Raw genomic sequence first — 18,789 nt, 5'->3', positions numbered from 1 at the left:
TGCTTTCCAACAGCAATTTGATAAAATAAGGATAGTTCCATTAGTTTTGTTTTGCTAATGTTAATTTGGGTTATAACATTTATCGGAGTTATGGTTTATGATGATATCTGTGTTCTTCAGTGTATTATATAGATGTATGCTTTAATAGTAAGGCACTTCTTGGAAAATTTTGTCGTTCTAGATTTTCCTAAACAAGAAAAAAAAGGGATTTAGATAATACCCATGAATTCTTTAAATCAAGTCTCTTAAACGATATAATGATATGCAGATTTCTTAGTCCCTTTGAGTCAAAGAACAAAGAACATTACAGCGCAGGAACAGGCCCTTCGGCCCTCCAAGCCTGCTCTGATCCAGATCCACTATCTAAACCTGCCGTCTAATTTCTAAGGATCTGTATCCCTTTGCTCCCTGCCCATTCACATATCAGTCGAGATACATCTTAAATGACGCTATCGTTCTCGCCCCTACCACCTCTGCTGGCAATGCATTCCAGGAACCCACCACCCTCGCATAAAGAACTTTCCATGTATAACTCCCCTAAACTTTTCCCCCCTCAGTTTGAACTTGTCACCCCTGGTAATTGAGTCCTCAACTCTGGGGGGGAAAAGGTTTCTTGCTATCCACCCTGTCTACACCTCTCATGATTTTGTAGGCCTCAATCAGGTCCCCCCCCTCAACCGCCTTCTTTCCAATGAAATAATCCTAATCTACTCAACCTCTCCTCATAGCTAGCATGACCTCAATACCAGGCAACATCCTGGTGAACCTCCTCTGCACCCTCTCCAAAGCATCCGCATTCTTTTGGTAATGTGGCGACCAGAACTGTATGCAGTATTCCAAATGTGGCCAAACCAAAGTTGTATACAATTGTGACAAGACCTACCAACTCTTGTACTCAGTACCCTGTCCGATGGAGGAAAGCATGCCATATGCCGCCTTGACTACTCTACTGACCTGCGTTGCCACCTTCAGGGAACAATGGACCTGAACACCCAGAACTCTCTGTACATCGGTTTTCCCCAGCACCTTTCCATTTACTGTGTAGTTTGCTCTGGAACTGCATCTTCCAAAATTCATTAGCTCGCATTTGTCTGATTGAACTCCATCTGCCATTTCTCTGCCCAACTCTCCAGTCTATCTATATTCTGCTGTATTCTCCGACAGCCCCCTTCACTATTTGCTCCTCCACCATTCTTGGTGTCATCAGCAAACTTGCTAATATGACAACCTCCACCTTCCTCCAAATCATTTTTGTATATTACAAACAACAGTGGTCTCAACATGGATCCATGTGGGTCATAGGTCTCCATTTTGAGAAGCTCCCTTCCACTACTCCTCTGTCTCCTGTCTCCTGTTGCCCAACCACTTCTCTATCCATCTCGCTAGAAACACCCTGGACCCCATGCGACTTCACTTTCACCTTCTCCATCGGCCTACCATTGGGAACCTTATCAAGCGCCTTACCAAAGTCCAAGTATCTGACATTTACATCCTTCCCTCATCAATCAACTTCAAAAAGTTCTATTAGGTTTGTAAGACATGACCTTCCCTGTGCAAAACCATGTTGTCTATCACTGATAAGCCCATTTTCTTCCAAATGGGTATATATTCTATCCCTTAATATCTTCTCCAGTAACTTCCTTACCACTGATGTCAGGCTCACAGATCTGTAATTACCTGAATTATCCCTGTTACTCTCCTTAAACAAGGGGACAACATTAGCTATTCTCCAGTCCTGTGGGACCTCCCCCGTTTTCAAGGATGCTGCAAAGATGTCTGTTAAAGCCCCAGCTATTTCCTCTCATTTCCCTCAGTAATCTGGGATAGATCCCATCCGGTCCTGGGGACTTGTCTACCTTAATGCCTTTTAGAATACACAAGACTTCCTCCTTCCTTATGCTGACTTGACCTAGAGTAATCAAAGATCTATTCCTAACTTCAACATACTCCATGTCTCTCTCCTCAGTGAATACCGATGCAAAGTACTCATTAAGAATCTCACCCATTTTCTCTGACTCCATGCATATCTTTCCTCCTTTGTACTTGAGTGGGCCAACCTTTTCCCTCGTTACCCTCTTGCTCCTTATATATGAATAAAAGGCTTTGGAAGTTTTCCTTAACCCTGATCACTAAGGATATCTCATGACCTCTTTTAGCCCTCTTAATTCCTCCTGTCAGATTGGTCCTACGTTCCTGATATTTTTCCAAACTTTCGTCGGACTTCTGTCACTTAGACTTTATGTACACATCCTTTTTCCTTTAGCTAGCCTCTGTCTCCTGTTGCCCAACCAGTTCTCTATCCATCTAGCTAGAATAAGCTGGACCCCATGCGACATCACTTTCTCCACCTACTGTGGGGAACTTTCTCAAACTTCATCTGTTGTCCATGGTTCCCTAATCTTGCCATTTCTATCCCTAATTTTCACAGGAGCCTATCTCTCCTGAACTCTAATTAACCTCTCACATATCAAATGTGGATTTCCCTTCAAACAGCTGCTCCCAATCTTCATTCCCCGGCTCCTGTCGAATTTTGATGTAGTTGGCCTTCCCCCAATTTAGCACTCTTCCCTGAGGACTACTCTTGTCTTTGTCCATGAGTATCCTAAAACATATGGAATTGTGATCACTATTCCCAAAGTAATCCCCCACTGAAACTTCAGCCACCTGGCTGGGCTCAGGTCCAGCATGGCCCCTTCACGAGTTGGACTACTTACATACTGCTCTAGAAAACCCTCCTGAATGCTCCTTACAAATTCTGCTCCATCCAATCCTCTAACACTGTGAATTCCTGTCAATGGTGGGAAAATTAAAATCTCCTATCACACCACCCTGTTGCTCCAACATCTTTGTTTGATACAGGTACATATTTGTACCTGTATCTCATGTTCACTGTTTAGAGGCCTGTAGTACAGCCCAACATTGTGAACCGCACCCTTCCCATTTCTGAGCTCTGCCCATAGTGCCTCACTACTCGAGTCCTCTATAATGCCCTCCTTCAGCACAGCTGTGATATCCTCTCTGACCAGTAATGCAACTCGTCAACCCCTTTTACCTCCCTCTCTATCCCACCTGAAGTATCAATATCCTGGGACATTTAGTTGCCAATCATGATGCCCTTTCCTCAAACAAGTCTCGGTAATAGCAATAACATCATACTCCTAGGTACTAATCCAAGCCCTAAATTCATCTGGCTTACCTACCATACTAGTTGCATTAAAACAAATGCACCTCAGACCACCAATCCCTCTGCGTATGTCGCCACTTCCTGCCTACTCTTTCCCCTTAGTCATGCTGACTTCATTATCTAGTTCCTTACAGGCTTTAATCACTACCTCCTCATTTGGTACCTGTTCCCCTGCCACATTCAGAGTTGGATAGAGCTCTTAAGGGTAGTGGAATCAAGGATTATGGGGATAAGGCAGGAACAGGATACTGATTGAGGATGATCAGCCATGATCATAATGAATGGTGGTGCTGGCTCGAAGGGGAGAATGGCCTACTCTTGCACCTATTGTCCATTGTCCATTGTCCATTGTCTATTGTCATTAGTTTAAACCCTCCCCAAAGGTATCAGCAAAAGCACTACCAAGGACATTGGTTCCAGTCCGGCCCAGGTGTAGAGCATCTAATTTGTAATCATCCCACCTCCCCCAGAACTGGTCCCAATGTGCCAAAAATCTGAACCCCTCCCTCCTGCACCATCTCTCAAGCCATGGATTCATCTTAAATATTCTATCATTCCTACTCTACGTGACACTGGAAGCAATTCTGACATTACTACCTCCTGAGGTCCTATTTTTTAACTTGGTTCCTAACTCCCTAAATCCTTTATGTCACACCTCATCCTGTTTTTTTTAACCTATATCATTGGTGCCTACATGCACCACACCAATTGGCTGTTTACCCTTCCCCCTTGAGAATTTTCTGCAGTCAATCCAAGACATTCCTGACCCACGCACCTGGGAGGCAACATACCATTCAGGAGTCTCATTTTCTGACCACAAAACGCCTATCTGTTCCCCTTACAATTGAATCTCCTATGACTATAGTGCTTCCACCCTTTTTTTCCTCCCTCCCCCTCTGTACAGCAGAGCCAGTCACAGTGCTATGAACTTGTTACTGCTGCCTTTCCTAGTGAGCCATCTCCTCTAACGGTATCCAAAATGGTATACCTGTTTTGGAGATAGATGACCGCAGGGGACACCTGCACTGCCTTCCTGCTCTTTCTCTGCCTTTGGTCACACATTACCTTTCTCCCTCAGCAATCCTAATCTGCGACGTGACCAATTCACTAATCATGCTGTCCACGAGCCACTCAGCATTGCGTATGCTCCAAAGTGAGTCCATCTGCAGCTCCAGAGCTGTCATGTGGTCTAACAAAAGCTGCAACTGGACACACTTCTTGGAAAAGAAGGAGCCAGGGACACCAGCTGTGTCCCTGAGCTCCTACATTGGGCAAGAGGAACATGACACAGGTCTGAGATCTCCTGCCATTTTCAATCTTAAGTTTTACCTAAGTTGAGACTAAAGTTTTGAAAAAGGAAAGAAGTTTTCTTTTTAACCAACTTAACTTACCAAAATCCTTTCCTTACCAACTCACCACAGAGTCCTTTTTTTTGGTTCGAGGAGGAGGATGGATGGGAGACATGGATGGATGGATGTCTCGGGTTCAGCTGCTGCCCAAATAAATAAGCTTTTCAAACAGTTTGTTTACTTTCCCGGCAGCCCCCTGGTCCTCATTCTCTCTTCCCTCGCTGCAATTATTTTGGAGGCTGCAGATTCCTGAGGGAAGCTTTTTAAACAGTTTGCTTACCTTCCTGGCAGCCCACTGGTCATTTTTAATCTGTGTCATACTGTAAAATTTAAATTCCTGCCAATGATCCAATTCTTATCATTCAGATATCCAGTATGATTGTCTCCTTTGCAACCAACTTGGTCTTTAAATTGTCCTAATTTTACGCAGTGAACAACAAATATTGTTTTTGCCAGCAAATTTCACATATCATGAACTAACTTTTAAAAATGGTCAAGTTTGAAGGCTCCGGTTATGGACAGGATATGAATAACTACTCAGTTTATCTGCATTTGAAATGGCAAAAACTATTCACTCGTTCAAGAACCAAAACCTATATACAGTATGTGCACCATATATAATATGCATTCAATAACTTATCAAGTCTTATTCAACAGCACTTCCAAAGCTGTGACCTGTACTGCCTGGAAAGACCAGAACAGCAGAATCACCATCACTTGTAAATTGCTCTCCAAGCTACATACCATCTTGACTTGGGACTATATTGCCTTTGCCATTGTCACTGACTCAACATTCTGGTATTTTTCACATTACTATGGCTGCACTTAAAACCACATTGATTGCGTCAGTTCAAGGTGGCAGCTCATGATTTCCTTCTTGAGGGCAACAAATGCTGAGCAGCCAGTGATGCTCACACCCTGTGAAAGAGTAGAAAAGGCTTGCATTGAAATATACTGTGCTTGAGATGACTTTAAATAAAACAAAATGCAGTGTGTTGTATCCTCTAAAATTTTTCTTTTTACTAGGTAAAGCGTAACATATTTGATCTCACAAACATCCATGTCCGTCACCAGATTTGGGAAGGCTGGCCTGCCTCTGCTGAGGATGACTCTGTAAGTGTAATATACTTTCAAAGAATTTGTACTGTGCTTCAATCCTTAGAATTTCTCTTGCCTATTCATCACAAACTTTCAGCAGATGTTCTTTTATGTACTTCTGCTTTTGTTAGTATGTGGTTTTGATATATTTTCATTTCTGCATTACTCTTTTTATATGACCATTGTAACCATTAGCCAAACATCTTTTCAAAATTGAAGAGAAGCGTAGGGCACAGGAGCTTACTTTTCAGATTTACCCATAGTTGAGACCAGTCAGCTGTATAAACATTTCAAGATGTTTTAGTATCTGCATGCATAAAGGCTTTCCTCTGAAATAATTCAGCCATCCATTCAGTACATTCAACAAGTTTTTTGTAAACTGATTTAACTTTTTAAAATCAATTGGAATGAAATCCTGTCCACTGTAGCTTAGAATTTTGTTAGCTTAGTAATTTTGTTAATGCTTGAGCTGTTGGCATGATTTTACACAGAGATATTTAAGGTATGAGGAAATTAATACAGGGCTGATCAGCTTTTATTTTGGGGGTAAAAAAGTTCCATGAAGCAAAATGCTAATTTGATATTGTGTCTTAATAATTTCAAGACCTTTGCTCATAATAGATATCATGGTCTAGGTGGGTGATATAGAATTAACTGTGACAATTCTTCCTAAATATTGATTAATCATGCTCCAATAAATCCAGAGTTAAGATAATTGACTGTCATTAAAATTAAGTATTATTCTGTCATTTTGTGCAAGCTTGCCTGCTGTCCCTCTCTTTTGCTGTGTCTCACTCTCTCACTGTCCCTTCCCTTTTTCTGTTGACCCTGCCCGCTTCGTGGACCCTCATCCTTTGTGTTTTGTTGTCCTTCTCTCCTCTTGCTTTTTCCCTCCTCTTGGTGTCTCTTCCCTCTTCTGCCAGTTTCTCCCCCTTTCCCGCTGTCCCTTTTCCCCCACTGTCCATCCCCTACCGCCTCCCGCTGTCCAGTCTCCCGCCTCCCACCTCACCTCCCATCACTCCCCTCTCACATTTTGCTATACCTTTCTTCTCATTTTCACCGTATCTCTCATGCCCCCGCCTCCCCATAGTTTTCATCCTCCCTCTATTTTTTACAGACTTTTCCACATCCTATTGTCTCACTTCTTCTTTAGCTCTCCTGGCTTTCATTGCCCCTTCCTGTCTCTATTCGCTATCCCACGCTGGCTTTATCGCTCTCCCTCCCTCCCTGTATTGCTGTCTCACTGACCCCATTTGCTCTCCTTGTCCCAGTTTTCTCTCTCCATTCTGTTTCTCCTTTGCTCACTCTCCTATATCTGTTGTATTCCCCCACTGTTGTACTCTCCTCTCTGTTGTACTCTTCCCCCTCTGTCATATCTGCTCACCTTCTCTCTCTGTCTCTCTCTCTGTCTCTGTCTCTCTCTCTCTCTCTGTCTCTCTCTCTGTCTCTGTCTCTCTCTCTGTCTCTCTCTCTCTCTCTGTCTCTCTCTCTCTCTCTCTCTCTGTCTCTCTGTCTCTTTCTGTGCTACTTGCATTTCCCCTTGGCTGATCTCCCAACTGCCCTCCACTTGGCTGTGCTCATCCAGCACCCTGTCTGCATCCCCTAATTCATACCCCATCCTCACACTCTCCTATGCCCTACTTATCCTCACTCTCTGCCATCAGCCTCACTTGACACATCGCTTGTCTCACCCATGCTTGCTGCATCACCAGCAAATCAGTCCTGGCCTTTGCTCTATGTCCATCCCAACTGCCACTCTAGTCCTCACTCAGCGCACTGTTCACCATCTCTCACCATCTCACTATTTGCCCTCTGCATTTCCTGCTAGTCTGTTTTTGCCCATGCTGTTTTGCTCCTCCTGTTCACCTTTTCTCCCTCCCTCGCTCTTAGCCTCAATCTCTGCCTATTCCTCATGTCTGTTCCTGCCCGAGATACACCAGTGTCCACCCCTCCCTCAATTCTCCTTGTTGTTCTCACTCACCCTTGAACTCGGGCTTCCTCTCAGCCTCAGTCTTGCCATCATCAACCTCTTGTCTACCTTGTCCACCTTCTTGCCTTTACATTCCATCCCCGCCCCCTTTTCCAGCCCCACTCCTTGCACCCCCCTTACTCTTGGCTCCACACGCTTGACTTTTACACACAAATAATCCACACCCAAATTTTGAAACTTTAAGGAATTCATGAATCCCACTGTAAATATTTTTCCAGTTTTGTAGTGAGTTATAATTCTCTGTTGCAATTTGCAAATTCTTCAGCCTGAGAAAGGAATAATTTCTTTCTTTTCTCTATAAATACAGCAGTCAAAAAAATATGTTTAAGTGTTGCATAAATTTGTTTTTGGGATTGTACGATAGTCGATTACCATATTCTTTCTCTGTTGGTAGCCTTTTCCTTTGCATCATTTACAATTGCAATAATGTAAAAATGTTCAATCTCACTCTATTCCTGCAGTATATCCTACTTAACAAATGCATTGGAAAACCTCATTAAACATACCTTCGGCCTAGTACAGTTCAATGATACAATATGGTTGTCCCAACATTTATCCAGTACTTCCATCCAGTCAACACTTTGGATTGGAGACCCTCTTGTACTATGCTCTATGGTTTGCAACCAGTTCAACAAAGTGAATTCTAGGCATCAAGTCAGGGCTAAAGTGAATGCCAGGCATCAAGTCAGGGCTTAAAAATTTGTCATCAACTTTTGATGACCATCCTACAGGTTGCACCATTTTCTTATAAGAATCTATCTAGGGGACACACGCTCCTCCTTTTCCTATTGCCTATCCTTGGACTCAGCCTGCCACTGATTCGGGTAAACTATATGGATGGATGTCAGGGTCAATTATTGTTTCTTCTCTCTCTTGTCAGTCAGACATAAACATCAATGTTAACTGTCAGCAGACCTCTGCAAATTGATGCAATATTTAAGGACTATCTTGTTTATGTAAATCTTCCATATTGACACTTCAGAAAATAATAGGTTCATTTATAGTATTATTTAACACAGGTAGGTTGGCTTCTCAAAATACCATTGCAAAACTATTATCTACCCTGACATGAACCACTGTTGTCTGTTGCAGACTAGTGGTTGTCAAATGTGCTGTTCATTTTGGTTGCACCTTATTTGAGGCACCTGACAACTACTCTGATACCACTTATTTCAAAGTTGAGTTCAGCAGTGACCTGACAAGTGATTCTTCACTTGATGTTATAAACCTGCTTTGGACTCTTAACTACTTCTTCCACCCCCTTCCCTTACCCATCAGCCACACTATCTGTAACTTCTAGCATTTCTACCTTCAACAGAGACAGAAACATATCTGACATTTTCCTGTGACGAGTGATCATGTCCATGTGAAAACAATATTGGATGCAATGATGTACATTGTACATACAAATTAGGAGCAGGAGTACACCTGCTCTTGATCTTGTATCTTTTGATAAGATGAGGCTAATCTGATCGTGAGCATGAGTCTACATTTCTGACTATCTCTATAACTTTTGGCTCCCATGCCAATCAAGAATTTATGTAAGCTGCAAAAATATTCCATGCTGTCTGGGGGAAAAGATTAGAAAATTTCTGAGTGAAAAGAATTTATGTCTTCAAAGTCTTTATGTTCTTCGGTTAAAAAGGAGACCACCTATTTGTAATCTCCAGTACTCATCTCTCCCAGAAGGTGAAATTTCCTCTCACATCCATCCTTTCCAGATTTCACATTTCTCCCAGATTCAATGAGATTGTCTCTCATTCTTCTAAATTCCAGTGGTAAGATCAACATGTCCAATCATTCCTTCATAGGATATCGTCAGTTAAGGATGCTTTCATTGTTAACAAGTGAATATTGACCACTTGAATAAGGTTTTATAGAGCCTTTATGAAACTGTAACCAAATAGGGAGCCAGCAAGACTGTAAATTAGTGAAAAATGTGAGCGGTGTCTTCTCAGAAAATGGCCCCAGCTCCAACCAGTATTGAATTCAGACTCATGGTGCAGCATTCCGAATGATTAGAGCTGATTAGATTATTTTTCTACTGCTGGCAAGATCTCAGTTTCTCACTGGGCATGATATCTTTTGTGAACTAGTTGCCTGAAAAACTCTTCCAGCAGCAGTAGTTACTTCCATGACACAAGAATGTAGTCAGTCACTTGAATGATGTTTTTAAGCTAGTTGTATTCATCATGAATAACTCAACATTGACACTTTAAGCATCCTGTTCACGTTGAAAGATTTTCTGGAAAGCTGTTCATCATCAAGTATTTAAGTCAGCCCATCCAGGGAGGAAGAGTGTCACATTGTGACTATAATCCAAATCATTTTAATGTCCATTGAGATTGCAACAGCAGCCTTTTTAAAGCTTGAGCATCTGAGAAGGATGCCATCTTGGTACCTGGTGTCCTTGATTGGGACATGAAGTTTTTCACTGAAAATGCTTCACAGTTGCATGGCTAGATCATTCTCAAGCAACTTATTTCGTTCCAGTTGAATATAGAGGTGTTGGTAGTTCCACGATAATCTTTCAACATGCTGCCATAAGTCTTATGAAGGAAATGTGAAGAGAGAAAATTTGTTTTTGAAAAAAAATTCCATGTTAGCTCATAGTCCAGCTTCCAACAATAAATGTGTTCATTATCTTTGTGTAATGCCATCAATTTACTTAAAGGTGAATGGCCAATGAGAGATCCTATCACTCATCTCTGAAAATGTTTTGAAATCGACACTGGTTTTAAAAGGAAACCAGTTTAGAATTGAAGTTCTCAATGTTGTTGAGATGATGTCAACATACTAGATAATATTATAAAATAATTTATTTTTCATAAATAACAGTAAACTTTTGTAATTCCAATTTATAGTCTTTCAAGAGGATGCTACTCAGAATTTGAGGTGTTATTTGCGGTGTTAAAAATTATTCTTGCCCTCAAGACTGAAAATGTGCCCTTGTTAAACTGTAAAATGCTAACCAGCCAGATTCTTTGTCTTGGTTGAACTTACTCAGCATGAAGACATTTGCTAACCAGCACAAGTCTATATATTCCCCCCCCCCCCAGTGAGGTTCTGCCAAAACAAAGAGTTATCGAGAACTCGTACAGTATCCCATCCCTCATTAAAGTGAGAGCTGCAGCAGACAGTGTATTTTTACTACCTAAAGGGATCTGAAAAAGAATATATTAAATGAGTGTTGACTTAGATTAAGTTAACTGATGTTTCCAGATGAGCCAGGTCCATCAGGTTCAAAAGAGACTCAAGATTATACAGGAATCCAATTACAGCAAGCCTATCTAGTTTCCTTGTTTATTGAGCTTGAGGTTAACAAGAAATATAGTGAAAATGGTTCCTATGGCACTGTGGGTCTTTTTCACAATAAATTTTAATGACTGGAAGCAAATGCAGGTTTTGAGTATTTGTTTTTATGTACTGCAATCATTAACTTGAAACTGAGGCAGAATGTCCCATGAAATTTCCTGAACAAGCACTGCAAAGACTTAGGTACTATTAAGCACTGTAAAACCTTTGAGAACAACCAACCACAGAATAATTTGTTTTAATTGTTCAACTTGAAACCAATTTGCATGTGGTGATACGGGTTCAGGTCAATGAAAAAATAGAGCACATACATCAGTGAATGACAGTTACATATCACACCACAGGGGTTGACAGACACCATACATTGTTATGAAGAGTCTTTCCATAATTGCTGACATTTATCCAGTGTTTCACAGTATTTGCTAATGTATTAATGCAGTCAATCTTTGTGAGGCTGCACATACCTTTTAGCCCTGGCTTTTATGGTTTCCTAAATTCATAGACCCACTGAAACTTATTCCCTTCTGGTTGCCTTAGTGACAGAGCTCAGAGATAAGCCTAGGTAGAGCCCTTTTGTGATTGCTTTCAGGTGACATTCAGTGATAGCTTGAGTAGAGTGTCCTTTTATAGTTCTTGTAATTCAGAAAATGATAACAGCTTTCATTGCTAAGAACTAAGGGCTCTAGACCATTCCCTGATGGGATTTGTATTTGATTTGTTACTTCATGCCAGCAAAAGTCTGTTAGGTCCTGGCAGATGATAAGATTATGTAGTATGGTACAGAAACATAAAGGCATCAAAATAATGATGCTTATATGTTGTTATGGCCGAGATTTTTCGCCTTTGTTTTAAGAGTTAATAGAAAAACAAAAACCGCTTATATTTGCATATAATTTGGTTGGTTTAAAGCTTTTGTACAATCAAGATGATGAGGCGCTATCCAAGCTCTGTCAACATTCTTGATTTTCTATAGTGCATGAATTTGTTTTAAGGCCATGAAGCAGAATGCAAACCGGATGGAAAAAATCCGAGTCTGTTGTTTTGAAAAATAATAAACTACTCAGCAAATAACGTAGACTCTATAAAATTGTTTTCGGTTTATATTATTGGTGTACACTTAGCTGGAGCTTTGTCTTTGAACTAGTTTGGGGTGTACACTTTCTTCACTTCGTTATAAGAAAACATCAAAATCTGGGGTTTCTTTCCTCCAGAATAAAATAATATTTGCACTGAATACCAATAAGTCTATTCCAGATATTTGTCGAAATTTTGTAACATTTATGCTCATATATACCAGACTGACTGATTAAATTTAACTGAGTAGATTTAGAAACTAAGTAAGGAAAGTAGGATTGTTTTCCTATTGTAATATATTTTTTTTTACCAGATAGTGAGATTTAAAAATATATTTCAGCCTCCCAGCAGTGTGTGTTTATACATGACATATTATTTTTAATGTCAAAAGAAAACCATCTGGACTTGAGATGTTTTACTCTGAGGCACCAGAATGACTCGACCTTCTGTTCACCAAAGAGTTTAACCTGAATCAATGATGATAAACTCATGATGAATAGATATGGGGAGGCAATGGCCTAGTGGTATTATTGATAGACTATTAATCCAGAAACTCGGCAAACGTTCTGCGAAACCAGATTCTAATCCCAACACTGCAGATGGTGGAATTTGAATTCAATATAAAAAATTAGAATTATGACTGGAGGCCTGTGACCAGTGGTGTGCCACAAGGATCAATGCTTTTTGTTATTTATATAAATGATTTAGATGTGAACATTGGAGGTATAGTTAATAGGTTTGCAGATAACACCAAAATTGGAGGTGTAGTGGACAGTGAAGAAGGTTACTTCAGAGTAGGACAGGATCTTGATCAGATGGGCCAATGGGCTGAGGAGTGGCAGATGGAGTTTAATTTAGATAAATACGAGGCGCTGCATTTTGGAAAATCACATCAGAACAGGACTTGCATTAAGTCTATAAGGTCTTGGAGAGTGTTGCTGAACAAAGAGACCTTGGAGTGCAGGTTCATAGTTCCTCAAAAGTGGAGTAGCAGGTAGATAGGATAATGAAGGAGGTGTCTGGTATGCTTTCCTTTATTAGTCAGTGCATTGAGTATAGGAGTTGGGAGGTCAAGTTGCGGCTGTACAGGACATTGGCTAGACCACTTTTGGAATATTGTGTGCAATTCTGGTCTCCTTCCTATCGGAAGGATAGAACATAGAACTTTACAGTGCAGTACAGGCCCTCGATGTTGCGCCGACCTGCAAAATTAATCTGATGCCCATCTAACCTACACCATTCCGTTATTATCCATATGTATGTCCCGTTTAAATGCCCTTAACGTTGGTGAGCTACTATGTTATAGTCAGGCCATTCCACGCCCCTATTACTCTGAGTATCCCTAATATCTGTCCTAAATTATATCACCCCTCAATTTAAAGCTATGTCCCCTCATGTCAGCCTTCACCATCTGAGGAAAAAGGCTCTCACTGTCCATCCTATTTAACCCTCTGATTATCTTATACATCTCGATTAAGTCACCTCTCAACCTTCTGTCCAATGAAAACACCCTCAATTCCCTCAGCCTTTCCTCGTAAGACCTTCCTTCCATACCAGACAATATCCTAGTAAATCTCCTCTGAACTCTTTTCAGAGCTTCCACATCTTTCCTAAAATGCGGTGACCAAAACCGCACACAATACTCCAGGTGCAGCCTTACCAATGTCTTGTACAGTTGAAGCATGACCTTGTGGCTCCGAAACTCAATCCCCCTACCAATAAACGCCATCACACCATATGCCTTTGTAACAACCCTATCAACCTGGGTGGCAACTTTCAGGGATTTATGCACCTGGACACAGAGATCTCTTTGTTCATCTACACTACCAAGAATTTTACCATTAGCCCAGTACTCTGCATTCCTGTTACTACTTCCGAAGTGAACTACCTCACACTTTTCCTCATTAAACTCCATTTGCCACTACTCAACCCAGCTCTGCATCTTATCTATGTCACTCTGTAACCCACAACATTCTTCGGCACTGTCCACGACTCTGCCTACCTTACTGCCACCTGCAAGTTTACTAACCCATCCTTCTCTGCCCACCTCCAGATCGTTTATAGAAATGACAAACAACAGTGACCCCAGAAGAGATCCTTGCAGCACACCACTGGTAACTGAGCTCCAGGATGAGCATTTCCCATCAACCACCACCCTCTGTCTTCTTTCAGCAATCCAATTTCTGATCCAAACTGCTAAACCACCTTCAATCCTGAAACTCCTTATTTTATGCAATAGCCTACTATGTGGAACCTTATCAAATGCCTTACTGTAAGTTCATATACACCACGTCAACCGCCTTGCCCTCATCCACCTGTTTTGTCACCTTCCGAAAGAACTCCAATAAGGTTTGTGAGGCACAGCCTACCCTTCACAAAACCGTGTTGACTATCCCTAATCAAATTATTCTTTTCCAGATGATTATAAATTCTGTCTCTTATAACCTTTTCCAACAACTTATCCACTGCCGAATTAAGGCTCACTGGCCTATAATTACTAGGGTTGTCCAGACTCCCCTTCTTAATCAAGGGAACAACGTTTGTTATCTGCCGGTCTTCTGTCGACAATGATGACATAAAGATTGAAGCCAATGGCTCTGCAATCTCCTTCTGGCTTCCCAGAGAGTCCAAGGATAAAACTCATCTGGCCCCAGAGTCTTATCTATTTTCAGATCTTCCAAAATTACTAAAACCTTCTCTTTGTTAACCTCTATCCCATCTAGTCTTCTTGCCTATATCTCTATATTTTCATTAACATTGCCCTTTTCGAACGTGAATACTGACAAAAAGTATTAATTAAGTGCTTCCTCTATGTCCTCAGATTCCACACACAACGTTTCACTACTATCTTGGTTGGCCCTAATCTTATACTCTGGTCATGCTTTTCTTCCTGATATACCTATAGAAAGCCTTAGGGTTTTCCTTGATCCTATCCGCCAATGACTTCTCATGTCCCCTCCTGGCTCTTCTTGGCCCTCTCTTTAGGTCTTTTCTGGCTAACTTATAACTCTCAAGCCCCTTAACTGAGCCTTCACCCCTTATCCTCACATAAGCCTTCCTCTTTCTCTTGACAAGAGCTTCAACTTATTTAGTAAACTGTGGCTCTCTCTCTCTTGACAACCATTTCCCTGCCTGATAGGTGTATACTTATCAAGGACCTGCAGTAGTTGTTCCTTGAATAAGCTCCACATTTCAAGTGTGTCCATCCTCTGCAGTTTCCTTCCCTGTCCTACGCATCCTAAATCTTGCCTAATCGCACCATAATTGCCTTTCTTCCAGTTATACCTCTTTCCCTGCGGTATATACCTATCCCTGCCCATTGCCATTGTAAACATAACTACCCTTGATTAACAATGCCACTTCTCGACCTCTTTTACCATCTTATCTCTTCTTGCTGACACATCTAGATCCCAGAATCCAAGACAACTATTCCTGTCCCTGCTCGAGCCATGTCTCTGAAATGGCCACAACATCGAAATCCCAGGTACCAACCCATGTTGCAAGTTCACCCTTCAATGCTCCTGGCATTGAAGTATACATATCAAACCAACATCCTGATTGCTGGTGCCCTCTTACGACCTTGTAAACCTGTCCCGAACCTCACTACCCTCAACCTCCTGTTCACTGGAATTACAATTTCTGCCTTAAATCCCGATCTCTCTTCCTACCTATGTCATTGGTGCCTATGTAGACCACGACTTGCAGCTGCTCCCCTTCAAAGATCCTGGAAACATGATCAGAGACATCATGGACCCTGTCACCTGGGAGGCAACACACCAAACATGAATCTTTCTTGTTCCCACAAAACCTCTACCCACCTGCCCCCCCCCCTCCAAATTATGGAGTCCCAGTGACTAAAGCTCTGCTCCTCTTCTCCCTTCCCTTCTGAGCAACAAGGACAGGCTCTGTGCCAGAGACCTGTGCCCCATTGCTTACCCCGGTATGTGTCGTTCTTCTCTCCCACCCCCACGCCCAAACAGTATCCAAAACTGTATACTTGTTGAGGGGAAACCACCACAGGAGATCCCTGCACTGCCTGCCGGTTCTCTTTCTTACTCCCGATGGAAACCCATCCATCATCATCTTGTGGCTGTGGAGTAACTACCTTCCTGTAACTCCTCTCGATAATCCCCTCCGCCTCGTGAATGATCCGAAGTTCATCCAGCTCTATTTCCCTAACTCTGTTCTTGAGGAACTGGAGTTGGGTGCACATCCCACAAATTAAGTCAGCGGGGACACTAGAGGTGACCCTGACCTCCCACGTACTGCAGGAGGAACATTCAACTGCCCTCACCTCCATTCGTGCTATTCTAAATTCCCAAATAGACTGCCGGGAAAAGAAATGAAACACGAAAGGATACACTTGTCACCTTAGCAGCCGACACAACTTTTTTTTTGGTTGGAGGAGGAGGATAGGGTGACACTATCCGAGTAGTTTTTTTTGGGTAAAGCGACCGCTCAAATGTATGACCTTGTGACCTCTCCGACTGTGTCCAGAAACTAAAAGAAATTTAAACCGTATACTCACGTATCCTGACAGACTCCGCTGCTCCCTGGAGACCTCGTGACCTCTCTGACTGCATCGAGGAACTGAAGTCCAGGATGTTGTGAAACTTGAAGGGGTTCAGAAAAGAGTTATAAGGATCTTGCCAGGGTTGGAGTATTTGAGCGAAAGGGAGAGGCTGAATAGGCTGGGACTGTTTTCCCTGGAGTGTTGGAGGTTGAGGCGCTGACCTTAGAGGTTTATAAAATCATGAGGGAGGGGAAATAAACAAGGTCTTTTCCCTGGGTTGGGGAGTCCAGAACTAGATGGCATAGCTTTAGGGTGAGTGGGGGAAGATATAAAAGTAACCAAAGTGACCTATCATGTTATTGCAACCATTTGATTTGTCTCCAGGACTATCTTATTTTTGATTTCTTGTAATTATCTCTTAGCCTTAATTAAACAGTTCATAGGTCATCCCTTCACTTGCTATTCAGCTGTTGACACTTCACTCACACTATTTGACACTTTTGATCACCTGCAAAGACTTGCTATTCAACTGTCAACATGCCATTCACACATTTGTACTATCTTTGACATTCTTAATTACCTGGAATTATGTTGTAATGATCTCTCCACCTATAAATTCTGTGCCTGTGTGCTACCCTCCACTTCACCTGATGAAGGAGCAGTGCTCCAAAAGCTTGTAATTTCACATAAACCTGTTGGACTATAACCTGGTTTTGTGTGACTAAGACCATGAGATTTAGGAGCAGAAATGAGACCATTCAGCCCATTGAGTCTACTCCACTGTTCAATCATGGCTGATAAGTTTCTCAACTCCATTCTCCCACTTTCTCCCAGTAGCCCTTGATCTCCTTGATCCTCAAGAACCTATCTACCTCAGTTTACAACATTCTCAATGTCCTGGCCTCCACAGCCTTCTGTGTCAATGAATTCCATACATTCTCCTCTCTCTGGCTGAAGAAGTTAATTCTTATCTCCGTTCTAAAAGGTGTTCCCTTTATTCTGAGGCTGTGTCTCGGGTCCTAGTCTCATTTTCCCAACATCCACTCTGTCCAGGCCATTCGGTATTCTGTATGTTTCAATAAGATCCTCCCCTCCTCCTTTTCAATTCCATCGAGCATAGACGCAATAAGTTGGTCAACTCTTTATCTGATCTGGGCAAAAATGCAGATTCCAATACAGACTGGAAAATCCAGCTCAAAGAAGCAAAGATAGTGCTGAGAACAGATATGCTGCTTATCTGAAGAAAGAAAATCTGAAACTTACAAAGGAAAGCAAACAAAATGGGCACTGAGGAAGGTTCACCAGACCCGAAATGTTAACATTGATTTCTCTTCACAGATGTTGCCAGACCTGCTGAGCTTTTCCAGCAATTTCTGTGTTTGTTGTTGAAAATGAGATTATGCTCTAAACTTGCTGAACTCACTTTTGAGTGGTGAAAGCTGTAAAGTACCTAATTGAAAAGCTGAAGTACTATACCTAAGCTTCGTTTGACAGTGACTGAGAGAGCAAGTTAGCTTCACTGTGAAGCAGATTGGGAGGGTAGACCTGTGTGAGAAGGGCAATAGCAGCAGGTGATAAAACGCACGGCAGACAGCCCCTTGAAACTGTTTCTGCTAGAAGAAAAATGTAGTTACAGGGCAGAGCATAGTGAGAGGAATCGATACTGGTGTCTGCAGCAAAGGCTGCATTGTCTACCTGATACTGAGGTTAAGGGTATCTTTGTGATTCGATGGGAATTTGGAATAGGAGGGAACAGATCTAGTTGTCATAGCCCATGTAGGTACCCATGTCAGAGGTAGGACAAGGAGAAAGGCTCTGCTAAGAGATTATATAACTTGGGGCTAACTTGAAAAGCAGAATCACCAAAATAATAATCTCTGGATTTCTGCCAGAAATACATGCAAATTGATGTAGGATAAATAAAATTCGGGAGGTATTGTGTGGCTCAAAGATTTGTATGGAAGATATGTGTTCCAATTCATGGGGTCACTGGCACACAGTATTGGAGAAAGAGAGAGCTTTTCACTGAGATTGTCTTCAGTTCAACAATGCAAGAACCACTGTCCTGGCAAATGCTATAATTAGGTTTGTAGATAGGGAATTAAACTAATTAGTGCTTGGGAGGGCCATATTAAAAGAAGTTTAAAACATCAAAAAGAAACAAGAGCAGAAGTGCAGCATGGTGAAGAGGCAAACTATAATGAAAATATGTCAGGAAAGGGTAGGAAAAATAAACTGATGAGTGTAATAGAAAATAAAACAATCA

General features: G+C 41.7%; 1 protein-coding gene across 2 annotated transcripts in view; it reads left to right on the top strand.

Annotated features, from left to right (window-relative positions):
* The window catches only part of faf1 (Fas (TNFRSF6) associated factor 1), a 415,349-nt gene that overhangs the window by 227,211 nt on the left and 169,349 nt on the right, over window positions 1-18,789 (top strand). Inside the window, exon 8 of one of the 2 annotated variants that reach the window (XM_043699221.1) lies at window positions 5,560-5,646. The exons of the other annotated variant lie outside the window; for it this stretch is intronic. Within the exon in view, the coding sequence (XP_043555156.1) occupies window positions 5,560-5,646 (87 nt within the window). The remainder of the gene's footprint in view (window positions 1-5,559; window positions 5,647-18,789) is intronic. 2 annotated transcript variants of the gene reach the window in all.

The sequence above is a fragment of the Chiloscyllium plagiosum genome, chromosome 11 (assembly GCF_004010195.1).
Source record: "Chiloscyllium plagiosum isolate BGI_BamShark_2017 chromosome 11, ASM401019v2, whole genome shotgun sequence".
Classification (NCBI taxonomy): Eukaryota; Metazoa; Chordata; class Chondrichthyes; order Orectolobiformes; family Hemiscylliidae; genus Chiloscyllium; species Chiloscyllium plagiosum.
This window is presented reverse-complemented; position numbering and strand designations above follow the sequence as displayed.